Source organism: Lithobates pipiens, unplaced genomic scaffold, assembly GCF_037356315.1.
Source record: "Lithobates pipiens isolate NorthernLeopardFrog02 unplaced genomic scaffold, aLitPip1_a1.2 Scaffold_8, whole genome shotgun sequence".
NCBI classification, from domain to species: Eukaryota; Metazoa; Chordata; class Amphibia; order Anura; family Ranidae; genus Lithobates; species Lithobates pipiens.
In genome coordinates, this window is record NW_027507903.1 from 83,402,149 (window position 1) to 83,417,623 (window position 15,475).

At 43.3% G+C, this 15,475-nt stretch overlaps 1 protein-coding gene across 3 annotated transcripts in view; it reads left to right on the forward strand.

The window, feature by feature from the left end:
* Window positions 1–10,697: 10,697 nt before the first annotated feature.
* MYZAP (myocardial zonula adherens protein) overlaps window positions 10,698–15,475 on the forward strand; it is a 154,502-nt gene continuing 149,724 nt past the window's right edge. For 2 of the 3 annotated variants that reach the window (XM_077473102.1, XM_077473101.1), the window contains exon 1: window positions 10,698–10,841. In XM_077473102.1, the coding sequence (XP_077329228.1) occupies window positions 10,776–10,841 (66 nt within the window). In that variant the 5' untranslated portion in view covers window positions 10,698–10,775. The remainder of the gene's footprint in view (window positions 10,842–15,475) is intronic. The other variant, XM_077473103.1, reaches the window with a different exon arrangement.

Genomic DNA, 15,475 nt, shown 5'->3' on the forward strand with positions numbered 1-15,475 from the left:
ATGGCATCCAGCTGGAGGCCTTTCCCTGTATAGCTGTCTACCTATAGTGTCTCTGACTCTGCGAATTAACATTACATCTACCTAAGGGTGTCCTGGCCCTAACCCGCTCTCCCCCAGTTCTTGCTAACCCACTCTACAAGGAAGGACTTCAGCTCTCCATAACTCTTGGGGTCACCATCAGGCTCCTAGAGGTTTGGGATTTTGCTACACTTTCTGAAAATACAGACTTCAGTAGTACCTCTGGGAGTATTGGAATTGAAACTGACACACATGTTGTGGATCCCTATGCTGTAGACAATGTCGCTCATGTGTCAACAACACAATTAATAATTGAGCGAGTCACTATTATGTCTTGTCCGTAATTTGTCATGCATATGGTTTAGCTTGCAGTTGACCATAATTAATGCAAGCTGTCCTGAAACTCAATCATATAAAAATAAATATTTTGTGTTTGAATAGTTACATCATGTCAGCAGTGACTGTACACATACACAAAATTTCTAGTAATCCAGGCGAATGTTCTTATGTGTCCGAGTTTGAGAAAATCTTAATTACTGAAATTATCTTTCCTATGCTCTGCATTAAGAGGCATACAAGATGATTAATGTAGGATGATCATCATGGAAGTCAAATAAATTATTAAGTTATATAATTATAAGAAGCAAAATTGTCAGAACGAACTACAAACTGGCCCTTGAGGGGAATGCTTGCTGGGGGGGGGTTTACCGCATGCTGGAGATCAGGCTGGCCTGGGAGGATTCTGGCAGCATCATGGTCCGGAAGGAATCTTGCCTAGGAAGCAGCAAGAGCAAAGAGGGCAGTGTGAGACTGAGTACATCAGCACAGTCAGTACCTTACAAGGGGAAAGACTGTCACATATAGCAAGCCTTTCTGGTAGACAGCATTGGGCTTGTATCTTTCCTTTTATCCTAGGGGCGTGTTTCTAACTGTGGGGGGCGTGACTGTGATTTACAGATCACTGATCTCTGCTTCAATCACCATTCTCCCTCCCCGTGAGACGATCGCAGGTATTCCCACGGCGATCGGGACCCGCGGTCAGACTCACGGGGGTCCCGACCGGCATGCGTGCACACTGCCGGTGGCACTCACAGAATGGCATGGCAGCAATTTTAAATAGATGTACCTGTACGCCAATTTGCCTGTCCATGCCATTCTGCTGACGTACATCGTCGTGCGCCGGTCGGGAGGCGGTTAAGGGGCTTTTGCTTTTCTATAAGAGTTTGTCGGGAGTGAGATCAATCAGAGTTGTACATAGGGAGGAAGTTGTCACTGATTTTGTTGCTATCAAGTTGGGCATCCGATAATTCATATTCCCCATCCAAGGCATTACACCTAATACAACACAAAAACCAAGCTCAAAGACTGTTCCTTGTATCTGAAGAAAGCGTCTAGAATACTTGTTGCCTGGCTAGGCAGGAGTGGGGAACCAGTGGCTCATTCGGGGGTGAGCGCTACACTCAGGTTGTCCAGAGGGGAAGACTAATTTCCTCAAGTTGCTACTACAAAGCCCAGTCCACTCTTTACTTGTAAAAGGGCTTGGATCACAATTTTATAAGAGAAAGAGGAATAAGTCCTCTATTTTTTTTGCTAGGGGTTACTGGAATATCCTAATATAGCCCACTACCTATCCAAGTTCTTAATATAGCATCAGAAAAAAACTGCTCCTGTACTGGTTGGTGAGCCTGAACAGTGATTGGAACTATGTGTTTTGCTGCATGTAAACTACTGGGAAAAGGATCTGGGCAATCTACTTACCGGCTCCTATGGGGGTAGCATTACAAACAAGAAAACTGACACAACAAAATATCTGAATACTCAGCCATTTGGGCAGCTTGGTACACCTACCGAGAATCCCAAGCCTACCAAGAGCTGATACAACATAGCAAGTGACATGTCCCATGAGTAGCAAAGGATCCTCCTGACCACTCGCCATGAGCCGTAAGATATGAATTGACATGTTAGAGATGGAAAGGGTAGTTGGTGGTGGCCCCCTCTCCCCCCTCTTCTTCTGTACTCCTACCCCCCTGCTCCGCTCCCCCCCCCTTTTTTCTCTCTCTGCTCTTTCTCACTCTTTCTCCCCCGCCCTTCCCCCCTTACCCTTCCCAGCGCAACATGAAAGGGGAAGACGGGTCCAGTACCAAAAAAAGTGTTGACCGATTTTGCTTCCACTCCCCTTTGGGATATCTCAAACGACCTAACCAGTAGTGCTCCTATGTACCTTGTTCTTACATTTTGGACAGCTTATGGCTACTCCCTACAATAACCTTGAATGAAGGATACAATAGTGGGAATAGCTACCCAAACATTACAGGGACAGGATGACTCCCTCAGATCTTAATGTATATTTTAGGCTTTAGGCAGAGTTGTTTTTGTATGCCATATTTGTTACATTTTCTGTATGTACTAGTATACCTGCAGTGCTGTCTATGAAACCATTTACTATATTGTACGTGAAAAACTTTAATAAAATCTGTATGAAACCAAAAAAAAAAGAAAACTGACACAAGTTTGGCCAGACTTAGCCCCTGTACACACGGTCGGACATTCCGACAACAAAATCCATCTGATTTTGTCCAACAGATTTTGTCCGAAACTGGTGTTGCATACACACGGTCAGACAAAGTTGTCGGAATATCCGATCGTTCGTAACGTGATGACGTTGTTTCGTTACGACGGGACTACGTTCAGGCTAGTAGCCAATAGATTTGGTCTCGTAATTTGATCTGAGCATGCGTGGCACTTTGATCGGAATTCTCTACAAACGATCAGACAAAGGCTGCGTACACACGGGCGGATTGTCTGCCCAACTTAGTCCGCTGAAACGTGTTTCAGCGGACAATCCGCTCGTGTGTGGGCTTCAGCGGACTTTTTCAGCGGACAGTCTGGCGGACTAAGTCTTTCGGAATTTCCGTAATTTTGTCCGTCCAAACTTGGTTTCAGCGGACAGTCCGCTTGTGAGTAGGCAAGTTGGACGGACTAAGTATGGCGCATGCTCAGAAAGGATTTACACGGCCGAAGGTTGCATTGCAGTGTATTGGACGTCGTATTTCTAGTCCCGTCATACGTGCTGTACACGTCATCGCGCAAGCTTTCAACGGACTGTCTGTTCGTCGTGTGTGGTCAAGTCCGTTCATTTAAAAGTTGGACGGACTGTCTGTCGGATTGTCTGACGAACTTAGTTGGGCAGACAATCCGCCCGTGTGTACGCGGCCATAGTCTGATCGGATCATGTTGTTGGAAAATTTTATAGCCCAGCTCTAAAACTTTGTTGGCCGGATATTCCGACGGAAACAGTCCAATGGAGCCCACACACGGTCGGATTATCTGACAACACGGTCCGATCGGACATTTTCCGTCGGAATGTCCGACCGTGTGTACAAGGGCTTAGAGAACCTGGGCAGTATTGGAGCTGGCCACGACCTGGTGGCTGAAAACCACTTGTACAAATGAATGCACTAGGTAAGTCTTGTTCACATGACTGTTTAGCTACAGCCCATCTGTTTTTATAGTCAGATTTCATTCTGGCAAGCAAACAGGGCCTGTTGATATCATACTCCAGTACCCCTCCTTATTACTACACAGAGGTGCTGCAATCTAGTAAACAATTTCCCAATTTACATAACAGATGTAAATCTATTTTTAAATATGGTAGCATTAAAAAGATTATAATTTTCTTAATATATAGCTACTAACATAATAAATAGGTGTGTTCTTTTACTGTGAGCCCAGAAACAATATACTGTATGTTTCATGTAATTCCTATACTGATAATAAAATTCTATTCTTCTAAATTGAAACCCTATCATTTTGCAACAGGTTGTTGTATGCCCACATTAGTGTCACAATTATTATTATTCAGTTTTTCTGGTTGTTTTTATGCTTATATAATAACATGATAGAATACATTACGTCCTGTCACTTAATTTAATAATTAGAGAATTGTGGAATGAATAGAATGACAGCGTTCTCTATTTTCCATTATGAATCATCCTTTTTTTTTAAATACAGTGGATAATTGTGCCAGGAACTCAGTAACAGCGATCAGCCATGCACTTGCCCCTGGCATAGAAAGGGTTTGGCCAATGTGTCAGCTGTATGAACTCCTCCTTGTATGAAAGGGAAGAGCTCAGTAACAGGAGCTGGCCGCACTATCAGCTGTCACTGTGTATTGTGTGTTTGCTCTTTAGTGCAGCATGCACGCTCAGGATCCCATGTCAATAACTTTAATAAGGGCGTGTATGTTTAAAGTGGTGGTGATGCTTCAAAAGCTCAATTTGTCACGATGAAATGTTGATCATTCCTATTAATATACATTAATCACTTGTAAACGTAAAAAATTAATAATGTAATGCCGTTAAAAATTTTTTGGAAGCAACTTCTACGTAATGTCATAAAAACACATAATTTTTATAAACAATCATTCAAAGAATGTTAATATTCACTATACAGTAAAATGCAGTCAGTGCTTTAACAATGGTGTTAAATTCTATTATGCTGGAGTGTTAAATACAAGCAATCTGCAATAATCTGAGTGCTGCACCTGCCAGGTATCAACAGTACTTATAAAATAGGATATGAGGTGCAAAATTTAGCAAAATATATAAAAAGGGTATTTGCTATCTAGGGAATTTTATCTGATAGGTCAATTGCACCATCATCCCTAATGATGTGAATTACACAACCAAGAAAGAAAAGACTGGAGACTTTAAAGATGCCAAGTAATATATATATATTGTATAAACATAACATAAATATGGAAAAAAAGAGAGAATATTTATTCAACAACATTTTCCATCAATAAAAGCAGTATTTATTGCTAAATATTAATCCTTTTTTTTAATGATTGATGGGAAATATTGTTGAATATATAACAAAGGAGAAAACTTTTATAAGAGCTAAAATACTGAAAAGAACTTTTTGCGCCACATCCCGTTGTCCATCCAATAAATACCACATTTTTATGGGACTTTTAAAGCGCAACTACACCAAATTATATAAAAAATATATAAATTTGAATATAAATTACAGAATTGAAATTTGAAACGACATATATTTAGATTGGGTACTACCCTACATAAAATTCAAACCCCAAGATCACGAGGGATTAAATGGCATTGTTACCTGGAAAAATCCTGTTCACCGCACCCCTAATCCAAGGGGAGGTCCGAAATGAGGGGGGAGCCTGCCAATATGAACATACCGGGGTACCCACACTAAAAATAAAAAATGAAAGGAGACCAATCCATTGTATAAAAAATGTAGGTGTACTAAAGATGGCGAAACATGTTGAGATATATCCGCATTGCAATTGTATATATCGATTCTGTGCTATATTGTTGTATCAAATTTCAATTATGTATTCTGTAATTTATATTAAAATGTATATATTTTTATATAATTTGGTGTAGTTGCGCTTTAAAAATCCCATAAAAATGTGTTATTTATTGTTGAATATATAGTTTTTATTTTTTGCTTATTATTATGTTGTACACTATATTTTTAAAAGTATTGGAACGCCTGCCTTTACACGCACATTAACTTTAATGCCATCCCAGTCTTAGTCCATAGGGTTCAATATTAAGTTGGCCCACCCTTTGCAGCTATAACAGCTTCAACTCTTCCTGAAGAAGCCTTATGATGTACGGTGAAACATGTTGAGATATATCCGAATTGCAATTGTATATACTGATTCTGTGCTATATTGTTGTATCAAATTTCAATTATGTATTCTGTAATTTATATTAAAATGTATATATTTTTATATAGTTTGGTGTAGTTGCGCTTTAAAAGTCCCATAAAAATTTGGTATTTATTGTTGAATAAGTAGTTTTTATTTTTTGCTTATTATTATGTTGTACACTATATTGTTAAAAGTATTGGGACGCCTGCCTTTACATGCACATGAACTTTAATGCCATCCCAGTCTTAGTCCATAGGGTTCAATATTAAGTTGGCCCACCCTTTGCAGCTATAACAGCTTCAACTCTTCTGGGAAGGCTGTCCACAAGATTTAGGAGTGTGTCTATGGGAATGTTTGACCAGTCTTCCAAAGGCGCATTTGTGAGGTCAGGCACTGATGTTGGACGAGAAGGCCTGGTCTCCGCTCTAATTAGTCCACTCCAAAGACATGCTGGTAGGTTGATTGGCTTCTGTCAAAAAATTAGCCCTAGTGAATGAATGTGAGTTGGGGGACTTTGGATTGTGGGCTCCTTGAGGGAGGGTAGGGACCGACGTGAGTGTGCGATGTATGTGTGGAGCGCTACGTAAAACATTGATGGCACTATATTGGTAACTTAAAGCGGGAGTCCGCCGGGACTCCGCGTTTTTTTTTTTTTTTAAAGTCAGCAGCTTCAAATACTGCAGCTGCTGACTTTTAAAATAGTGACACTTACCTGTCCAGCGCGCCCGCGATGTCGGCACCCGAAGCCGATCTCTAGATCGACACTCGAGTGCTGCCGCCGCCATCTTGGGTATGGGAATCAGGAAATGGAGCCTTTCGGCTTCATTTCCCGGTTCCCTACTGCGCATGCGCGAGCCGCGCTGCGCAATGAGGACGGTCCCAGCTGCCTCTGGGATCTGTGTGTTTCCCAGCAGGCAGCGGGGCACTTGCGGAAGGGGGCGGGCACTTGCGGAAAGGGGCGTAATGTACGCCCCTTTCCACAGAGAGCTAGCCCGGAAGTGGGTGCAGTTACCTGGATTATCCAGGTAACTGCACCCCCCTCCCCCCTGAAAGGTGCCAATTGTGGCGCCGGAGGGGGGGAGGAATCCGATGAGCGGAAGGTCCATTTTAGGGTGGACCTCCGCTTTAAATAAATAATAATATAGATGAGCATCTTAATGAGACACAAAGTACAGGTATAGGGGAAATTGTAGACACGCATCCACATTCACTCAGGTTGAACTGGATGGACTGGTGTCTTTTTTTTAACCTTAATAACTATGTAACAGCTGTTATAGCTGCATAGGGTGGGCCAACTCAATATTGAACCCTAGTGACTAAGACTGGGATACCATTAAAGTTCATGTGCGTGTAAAGGCAGGTGTCACAATACTTTTTTGGCGCGTTCCAGTGCTTTTTTGATGCGTTTCTGATATGTTTCCGGATACATTCCTGATGCTTTTTTATATTATTTTTTCACTATACCGGTGTCCAGTGTGTTTTGGATGCATTTCAGTACATTCTTGTGTGTTTTTTATGCGTTTTACTGAGTTCCAGTACAGTCCTCTACAGGAAAAATGCAGCATGTTCTACGTTTTTTTCCTGGAACTGGAAAGCACTGGAACTGACCACACTGGTGTGAGTTATGCCATTGGAAACCATAGAACCTACTTTAGATACTTTTTTGATGCAGAAAAAAACCCGTACTGGAGTGCATGTGGTGAACTGGCTAGATTTAGATATGTGGGCAGCCCTTGATGCGCCTCTGAAAAGTGATTTGCACTGGATCATTTTTAAGAGGCATTTGACAAGCAGTGAAAGAGGTGATATATCTCCTCGGTTCCTGTTTCAATCCTGGAAATCACAAATACAAGAGAAACTGGCACTCCTGCTTGAACTTTTTTTTGGTTCTCCTTCCGTTGTAGGTGCCAGCTCCTCCAAGGGCATGTTTCAATCCCAACAGAAAACTTAGGGGAACACTCAACTACAATCAGCTGCATCCACTGGTAAACACACAAAGACTGTAGCTACAGTCCCTGCATCTTGGTCATGCTCTTGAGTAGGGATGAGCTCAGGCGTGTTCGCATGGACCACATCCAGAGCCCGCCAGGAAGTTGGTGCAGCTCTGCGCTAATCACAGGCACTGAGACATTGCCCGATCTCTGCAGCCGCGCATTGGGGCAATGTCTCACTGCCTGTGATTAGCGCAGCACTGTGCTCACTTCCTGGTGGGCTCTGCGCGTGGTCCATGCGAACACGCCTGAGCTCATCCTTACTCTTGAGCTCTGTGATTAAGCCCAATCATGATGAAACCCATCAGAGGGATATGGCCAAGATGTGGGGACTGTAGCTAAAGCCTCTTTTTTTTTTTCCAGTCAGTGACGTTGGAGTTTGGGGGGGGAGGACTTCACCCGAGTGACACCCTCAAGAAGGGTGACCCCAGTAGGGACCCACTCATTAGGGGTGCAGGGGTGCTAATCCATGCATACGGCCCCTAATCTTCATGCAGGGCACTGGATGCATGGATTTCATTGTGAGTTTTTTTTCTTTGAAGCACATGATTAGAGCCTGAGGCTCTAATTGGATTAAAAAAGGGTGTGCTCGGGGCGCAGAGCCCACCCACTTATGTGACAGTAGCAAGTTAACATTCACTAATGTATTTTTGCTTCTCTTCCCGGGCAATCAGGAAGCGGGTCCCAAGACCCCATTCACCAGGGAGTCTTAGGACTTGCCATTATTTGAATTCAGCGCAGCTGTGCGTGGCTCCTCCCATCATTTGTTCCTAGAGACTGTGAATTAAAAAAACACCCCCATGGTAGAGGAACTATACATGTCAATGGAACACAAGTGCGGTTACATCACTTGTCCATTGATACTTCCTCCCGCCCTGTAACTGTGATGTCTGTGTGATGCAAATTCAGCCAGACAATATGTGTGGCTGAAATCGCATCACATACGCACCAAAATGGTGCTGGACCCTTTTTTAGTCTGCACTGGAATCAAATTGCATGAGTGCTCACTGCAGCTGGAGGAATAGTCTTCAGGAGCAAGAGTATTGCATCCACGGTCCACTGATTATGGTTGGAATGCTTTGCTGGCAGGCATAAAATTAAATAAATGCACTTTTTTTTTAAATAAGCATTTTTTTGCATTTCTTTATTTTTCCATTTATTATATATATTTTTTTTCCATTTACAATACAATTTTATTTATTCATTTTATTTGTTTTTTTTGCATTTAATACTTTTGTATTGTATATATTTATTTTGCTTTCTTGTGCAATTATTATTATAATTTATTTTTTTGCAAATGGTGGACAGTTATACTAACTACTACTAATTAAGCTTTAAAAAATCCCCCATGCACAAACTTGCATTGCTGGTCTTTCACTGAGCTGCTTTCTAACTCCGCCAGGCTGTTTCCCAACATGTGGAGAGTGACAGGTTAACCTGGGCCAGGTCTCTGTTGTCACATTGAAGAATGACAGACACCACCCTCCTAGCTGTGACGGGTTGGGAGGGAGTTGCCTGACGTGCTTTCATGCTTCTGTCCAGGTAAGCAGCACAAATATCTGCCATGAATGCTGCCTGACAAGTCTAGTAGGAAGCTACAGGTGAGATGAGCCAGAGAAGAAGCTGCACCTGAGTTTGTCCTTGTGTTGGGTTAGTGCAGGCAATCAGAAGAGAGCTGCCATCCAGAGAGGAAATCAGAGGGGGGGCTGTCATCCAGAGAGCAGAGTAAAGGGGAGCTGTCACTCACAGAGCAGAGTAAAGGGGAGCTGTCACTCACAGAGCAGAGTAAAGGGGAGCTGTCATCCAGAGAGCAGAGTAAAGAGGAACTGTCACCCACAGAGCAGAGTAAAGGGGAACTGTCACTCACAGAGCAGAGTAAAGGGGAGCTGTCACTCACAGAGCAGAGTAAAGGGGAGCTGTCATCCAGAGAGCAGAGTAAAGAGGAACTGTCACCCACAGAGCAGAGTAAAGGGGAACTGTCACTCACAGAGCAGAGTAAAGGGGAGCTGTCATCCAGAGAGCAGAGTAAAGGGGAGCTGTCACCCACAGAGCAGAGTAAAGGGGAGCTGTCATCCAGAGAGCAGAGTAAAGGGGAGCTGTCATCCAGAGAGCAGAGTAAAGGGGAGCTGTCACCCACAGAGCAGAGTAAAGGGGAGCTGTCACTCACAGAGCAGAGTAAAGGGGAGCTGTCACTCACAGAGCAGAGTAAAGGGGAGCTGTCATCCAGAGAGCAGAGTAAAGGGGAGCTGTCACCCACAGAGCAGAGTAAAGGGGAGCTGTCATCCAGAGAGCAGAGTAAAGGGGAGCTGTCATCCAGAGAGCAGAGTAAAGGGGAACTGTCACCCACAGAGCAGAGTAAAGGGGAGCTGTCACTCACAGAGCAGAGTAAAGGGGAGCTGTCACTCACAGAGCAGAGTAAAGGGGAGCTGTCACTCACAGAGCAGAGTAAAGGGGAGCTGTCTTTCACAGAGCAGAGTAAAGGGGAGCTGTCATCCAGAGAGCAGAGTAAAGGGGAGCTGTCACCCAGAGAGCAGAGTAAAGGGGAACTGTCACCCAGAGAGCAGAGTAAAGGGGAACTGTCACCCAGAGAGCAGAGTAAAGGGGAACTGTCACCCAGAGAGCAGAGTAAAGGGGAACTGTCACCCAGAGAGCAGAGTAAAGGGGAACTGTCACCCAGAGAGCAGAGTAAAGGGGAACTGTCACCCAGAGAGCAGAGTAAAGGGAACTGTCATCCAGAGAGCAGAGTAAAGGGGAGCTGTCACCCCCAGAGCAGAGTAAAGAGGAGCTGTCATCCAGAGAACAGAGCAGAAGGAAGCTGTCATCCAGCTCTTCTGACACTTGTGGACAAAGAAGGATTACTCCACCAGGATATCTCCAGCTACAGGAAAAGGGAGGAGAGATTTAACAGCACTTCCACTGTCAGATCATCAGAGCTTAAACCCCTTCTTAGTCTGTCTCAGGGACATGTGTGCGAATGAGTAATCTTACTACATGGAGCAAGCCAACTGACTGAGTTCAACAAGAAGAGACTGGAGGAGCATACATTTCTGTAATCCACAGACAGATCTCTGCTGAATGACAAGATGATGAGATACAAAACTGCGTCCACCGTCACAACAACATCAGAGCCAAGCGCTGCCCCGAAATCTGTAAGTACAAAGTCAACCGCCACAAAGTTTTTCTTCACTATTTCTATTTTCAGTTTAGCAAATCACCTATCATTTCCCAGAGCTGAGACTGTTCCCAAGCTTTTGTATCAGATTAGCAGGCTGTGTTATGGCTGTTTTCTCTTTACATATATATTTGACCTTTTTTTTTATTTTTGTTTGTTTTTAAATTAAGGATACAAAATCATTTTATTCTTGTCCTGTATATATGTATGTTTGAAACAATTGTACTTCAGCTTTACATTTTATTAATAAAATGAGATAAAAATGAATAGTACTTTTTTTTAGATCTACTACCCACGTGTCTCTAAAGTCCATCTTGTTTTGCATCAAAATTTTTAAGGATAAGAAATAAAATTGCATGCATTACCTTCCAGTTAAGGTAAAAAAACTGAAGAAAAATACAGCAGTATGTTCTATAGCTTTTTAGCGTGCATTGTAAACCTGTTGTGTCTAGTCGATAATGGGTTAAGAGGGATGTAGGTTAACCCTTAATCTTCTGTTCATCATTATATATATATATATATATATATATATATATATATATATATATATATATATATATATATATATATATATAAATTGTGTGTGTGTCATTTATACAATTTTTTTTTTGTCTGATTGGAAAAGACAAGAATTTGGAGTATGGTTTTATGCACTTTAAATCCTTAAGCATGATTGTATTGAACCAAGCAGCTAAATGCATAGTAAATGATTGATTAGTTATATGGTGTCGTCATAAAAGCAGACTTCCTGTTTATTCCTCAATATTGGTGATTAGGGATGAGCCGAACATACCTGGCTTCATCTCGGGGTGTGTTAAACATTACTTAAGTTTTAATGCAGAACTCCACTGAAGGTAAAGCGAGCCAAATATAAAAAACAAAAAATAAACTCAGTAAGGGTAATTTTCTAGGTTAAGGCAGGCCATGGTGAAAGGAAAGAAAATTGCTTGATTTTTTTTTTTCCCCCCATCAAAACAGTGTACGGCTGGGTTCACACAAACGATGCGAGAACCAGCGCTATTTCTGTGCGGGTTCCCGCATCACATGTCACTCACAGGCAGTTTACACTTCCCTCTGTGAACCGCGGCGGGTGTCAATAGAAAGGAAATGGTACAGGAATCAGATCACATGGGTGTGCGGACCGTAAAAAGGGTCTTACACCATTTTGGTGCGAATGACTGAATTTGCATCGCATAGAAATCGCCTGTGATCTGCACAGCAATGCGAATCCCATGCAATGTCTGTGGTTGCACCAGTGTGAATCCAGCCTCAGTGTTGACAGGGGGATTCCCTCCCGCAGTGCTATTGCTCTCTGCCTTTAGGGAAAGTGGGAGCCTTCCCCACCTGCAGAATACACTGATCACTGCTGGCAGTGATTGGGCAATTGGAAAAAAAAAAATTTGGCTGGTTCCTGCTGAACTTAACAGGCAAGAAATTGGGATCTTAATAATGCAGTGATCTTAATGCTTAAAAGGTCAACAATAAAAATGCAACATTTCTTAAAAGAACATGTCTGGGGGTGCCCTTAACCTGCATGTGAAGTGCCACATCTGTACATAAACAACCTACGACCTCTGATAGGTTTTACCCCCTATAACCAGGCCATTGTTTTTCTATTTAATACTGTGCTACTTTAATTGGTAGTTGCACGATCATGCAACGCTGATTGCAAATTGAATTGATATAATTTTTCCACGCAAATAGAGCTTTCTTTTGGTGGTTATTGATTGCCGCTGTTTTTTTTTAATTTTTGTTATTTAATTTTTTTATATAAATAAGAAAAGGTCATAAATATGGAAAAAAAACTTTTTTTTTTTTTTCTACTTTCTGTATTTTGTATACTTGTAATGGCGGAGATCAGCGACTTATAGTGGGACTGTGATGTCAGCGGACAATCTGACACTAACTGACGCTGCGTGGGAACTGACATCACCAGTGACACTAAGACCCCTTTCAGAATGGAGGTGTTTTTCAGGCGCTAAAGGGCTAAAAATAGTGCCTGAAAAATTCCTTCCCTGCAGCCCCAGTGTGAAAGCCCAAGTACTTTCCCACTGGGGCGATGTGCTTTCAGGACGTTAGAAAAAGTCCTGCAAGCAGCATCTTTGGAGCGGTGTATACACCGTTCCTCCACTGCCCCTGTCCATTGAAATGAATGGGCATCAGCGCCAAAGCACCTGCAAAGCGTTTCGGCAGAAACGCTTTTCGGGCACGTTTAACCCTTTCTTCAGCTGCTAGTGAGGGCTAAAAGCGCTCTGCTAGAGGCTGAAGAGCGGCTCTTTACTGCTAACACGGCCATACTGTGGGTTGAAAGGGGTCTAATGCAGTGCACTGTCTCTGTACTAATGACACTGGCTTGGAAGGGGTTAACATCTTGGGGGGGGATAAAGGGGTTAATTGTGTGCCTAACATGTGTTGATGTGTGTATTATGTGCTTTTTTATTTATTTATAAATTTTTTGTTTTTTTTATAAAAATTAGCTTTCTCTTTGCTAAGAAAAAAATAGATTGTTCCCTGCACAGAGATCTGTGTTGTTTGTCAACACAGGGTTCTGTGCAAAGATTGGACACAGCCGATCAGCATGTCTCAGCCATGAATCATTGGTCAGGGCCTACTGACAAAGTCCTGCTGTGTCCAATCACAGCTAGAGTGGGGGGGGGGGGAGGAGGACTCGGAAGCAGTGATGCATAAGTACATCACTGTGCCTGTAGGAGTCATCTGTCCGCAGTACAATACGGGAGGGCAATCCTGAATGCTTAAATTGCCAGCAAATGACAGCTAGCGGCAGCTTTGTTCTGTTTGTTGACAAAGCGCCTGGGAATGCCCTTCATCTATACCAGCCCCATATTCTAATTGAGGGTCTGGCATAGCTTTTAGGGGGAACCCCATATAAAAATCAAGGCATAACAAGTGTGGGGTTCCCCTTAAATATCCATAGTGTAGGCCAGGAAAGAAGGAAAAGAGTGCCTCAAATATCCATAGTGTAGGCCAGGAAAGAAGGAAAAGAGTGCCTCAAATATTCATAGTGTAGGCCAGGAAAGAAGGAAAAGAATGTGGGCCCCCCCCCACCTTTCCTGAACCAACACTGGGGGGGTTGGGTGGTTTCTGCAAGGGGGGACCCCCTGGGAAAGCACCCAATGTTGATGAGGACATAGGGCCTCAGCCCCACAACCCTAGCCCAGTGGCTGTGGGGTTCTGCAGATGGGGGGCTTATCAGAATCTGGAGCATCCAGATATGCCCCCCCCTCCCCATATGAGTAAGGGGTACGTTTTTTTTTAATTTTAAAAAATGTCCCATGCCAATAGGTGATGTCACTGGTTGTGAAGGAAAACCACTGACAACAGAGGACAGAAACTGTTATATATATGAGGGAGAAAACCTCACTATTGTATACTATATGATGAAAACAGGATAAAAGTCCGGTGATCAGACAAACTCGGAACTAAATTCAATACAGACTTGTGTTTGGACTGAACTGAGAGCTCAACCCTTGCTGATACCTAGCCGTTTACAAAAAAAAACAAAAAAACATTTGGATGGCATTATCCCAAAGGATTGTCACTTAAAGGTGTAAAGACTGGCTTGGAATGGATTATTTGCATGATATATAGGTCTGTACGTGACCTGTGGCTACCATACCTTATGACAGGTACATCATCCTAAAGGGAAACTGTCATGACAAAATAATGATTGCCATTCATGACCTCTGTATTTAGGAATGCTAGTTCCAGCCATGATGATGCATTGGCTTCATAATGATACTGTCTATAAAAAGAGATAAGGAATACAGAGACTCGTTTACAGTTTTCATGTATGTGGCATTTACAAGAGGTCTCACTCATCCTGTTGAATATTCATGTTGAATGCAACAGTTTTATGACTGTTCTTTCTGCTAAAGCAGGAGGAGTGAGACTCCTTGATCTTGGTATTAAAAACCATAGGAGATGCTCTATAATAGAATTGGTTCTCAACCTTAGTGACACCAGGGTCCGGTAACATTTTCTAAAACTTTCCATTTCTCTCTCTTTCTCGCGCCCTGTCTCACGCTCGCTCTCTTTCGCGCTCGCTCTCTTTCGCGCTCGCTCTCTTTCGCGCTCGCTCTCTTTCTCGCACTCTCTTTCTCTCGCTTGCTCTCTCTTTCGCTTGCTCGCGCTCTTTCTCTCTCGCGCTCTTTCTCTCTCTCGCGCTCTTTCTCTCTCTCGCGCTCTTTCTCTCTCTCGCGCTCTTTCTCTCTCTCGCGCTCTTTCTCTCTCTCGCGCTCTTTCTCTCTCTCGCGCTCTTTCTCTCTCTCGCGCTCTTTCTCTCTCTCGCGCTCTCTCTCTCTCGCGCTCTTTCTCTCTCTCGCGCTCTCTCTCTCTCGCGCTCTTTCTCTCTCTCGCGCTCTTTCTCTCTCTCGCGCTCTTTCTCTCTCGCGCTCTCTCTCTCTCGCGCTCTTTCTCTCTCTCGCGCTCTTTCTCTCTCTCGTGCTCTTTCTCTCTCTCGCGCTCTTTCTCTCTCTCGCGCTCTTTCTCTCTCTCGCGCTCTTTCTCTCTCTCGCGCTCTTTCTCTCTCTCGCGCTCTTTCTCTCTCTCGCGCTCTTTCTCTCTCTCGCGCTCTCTCTCTCTCGCGCTCTT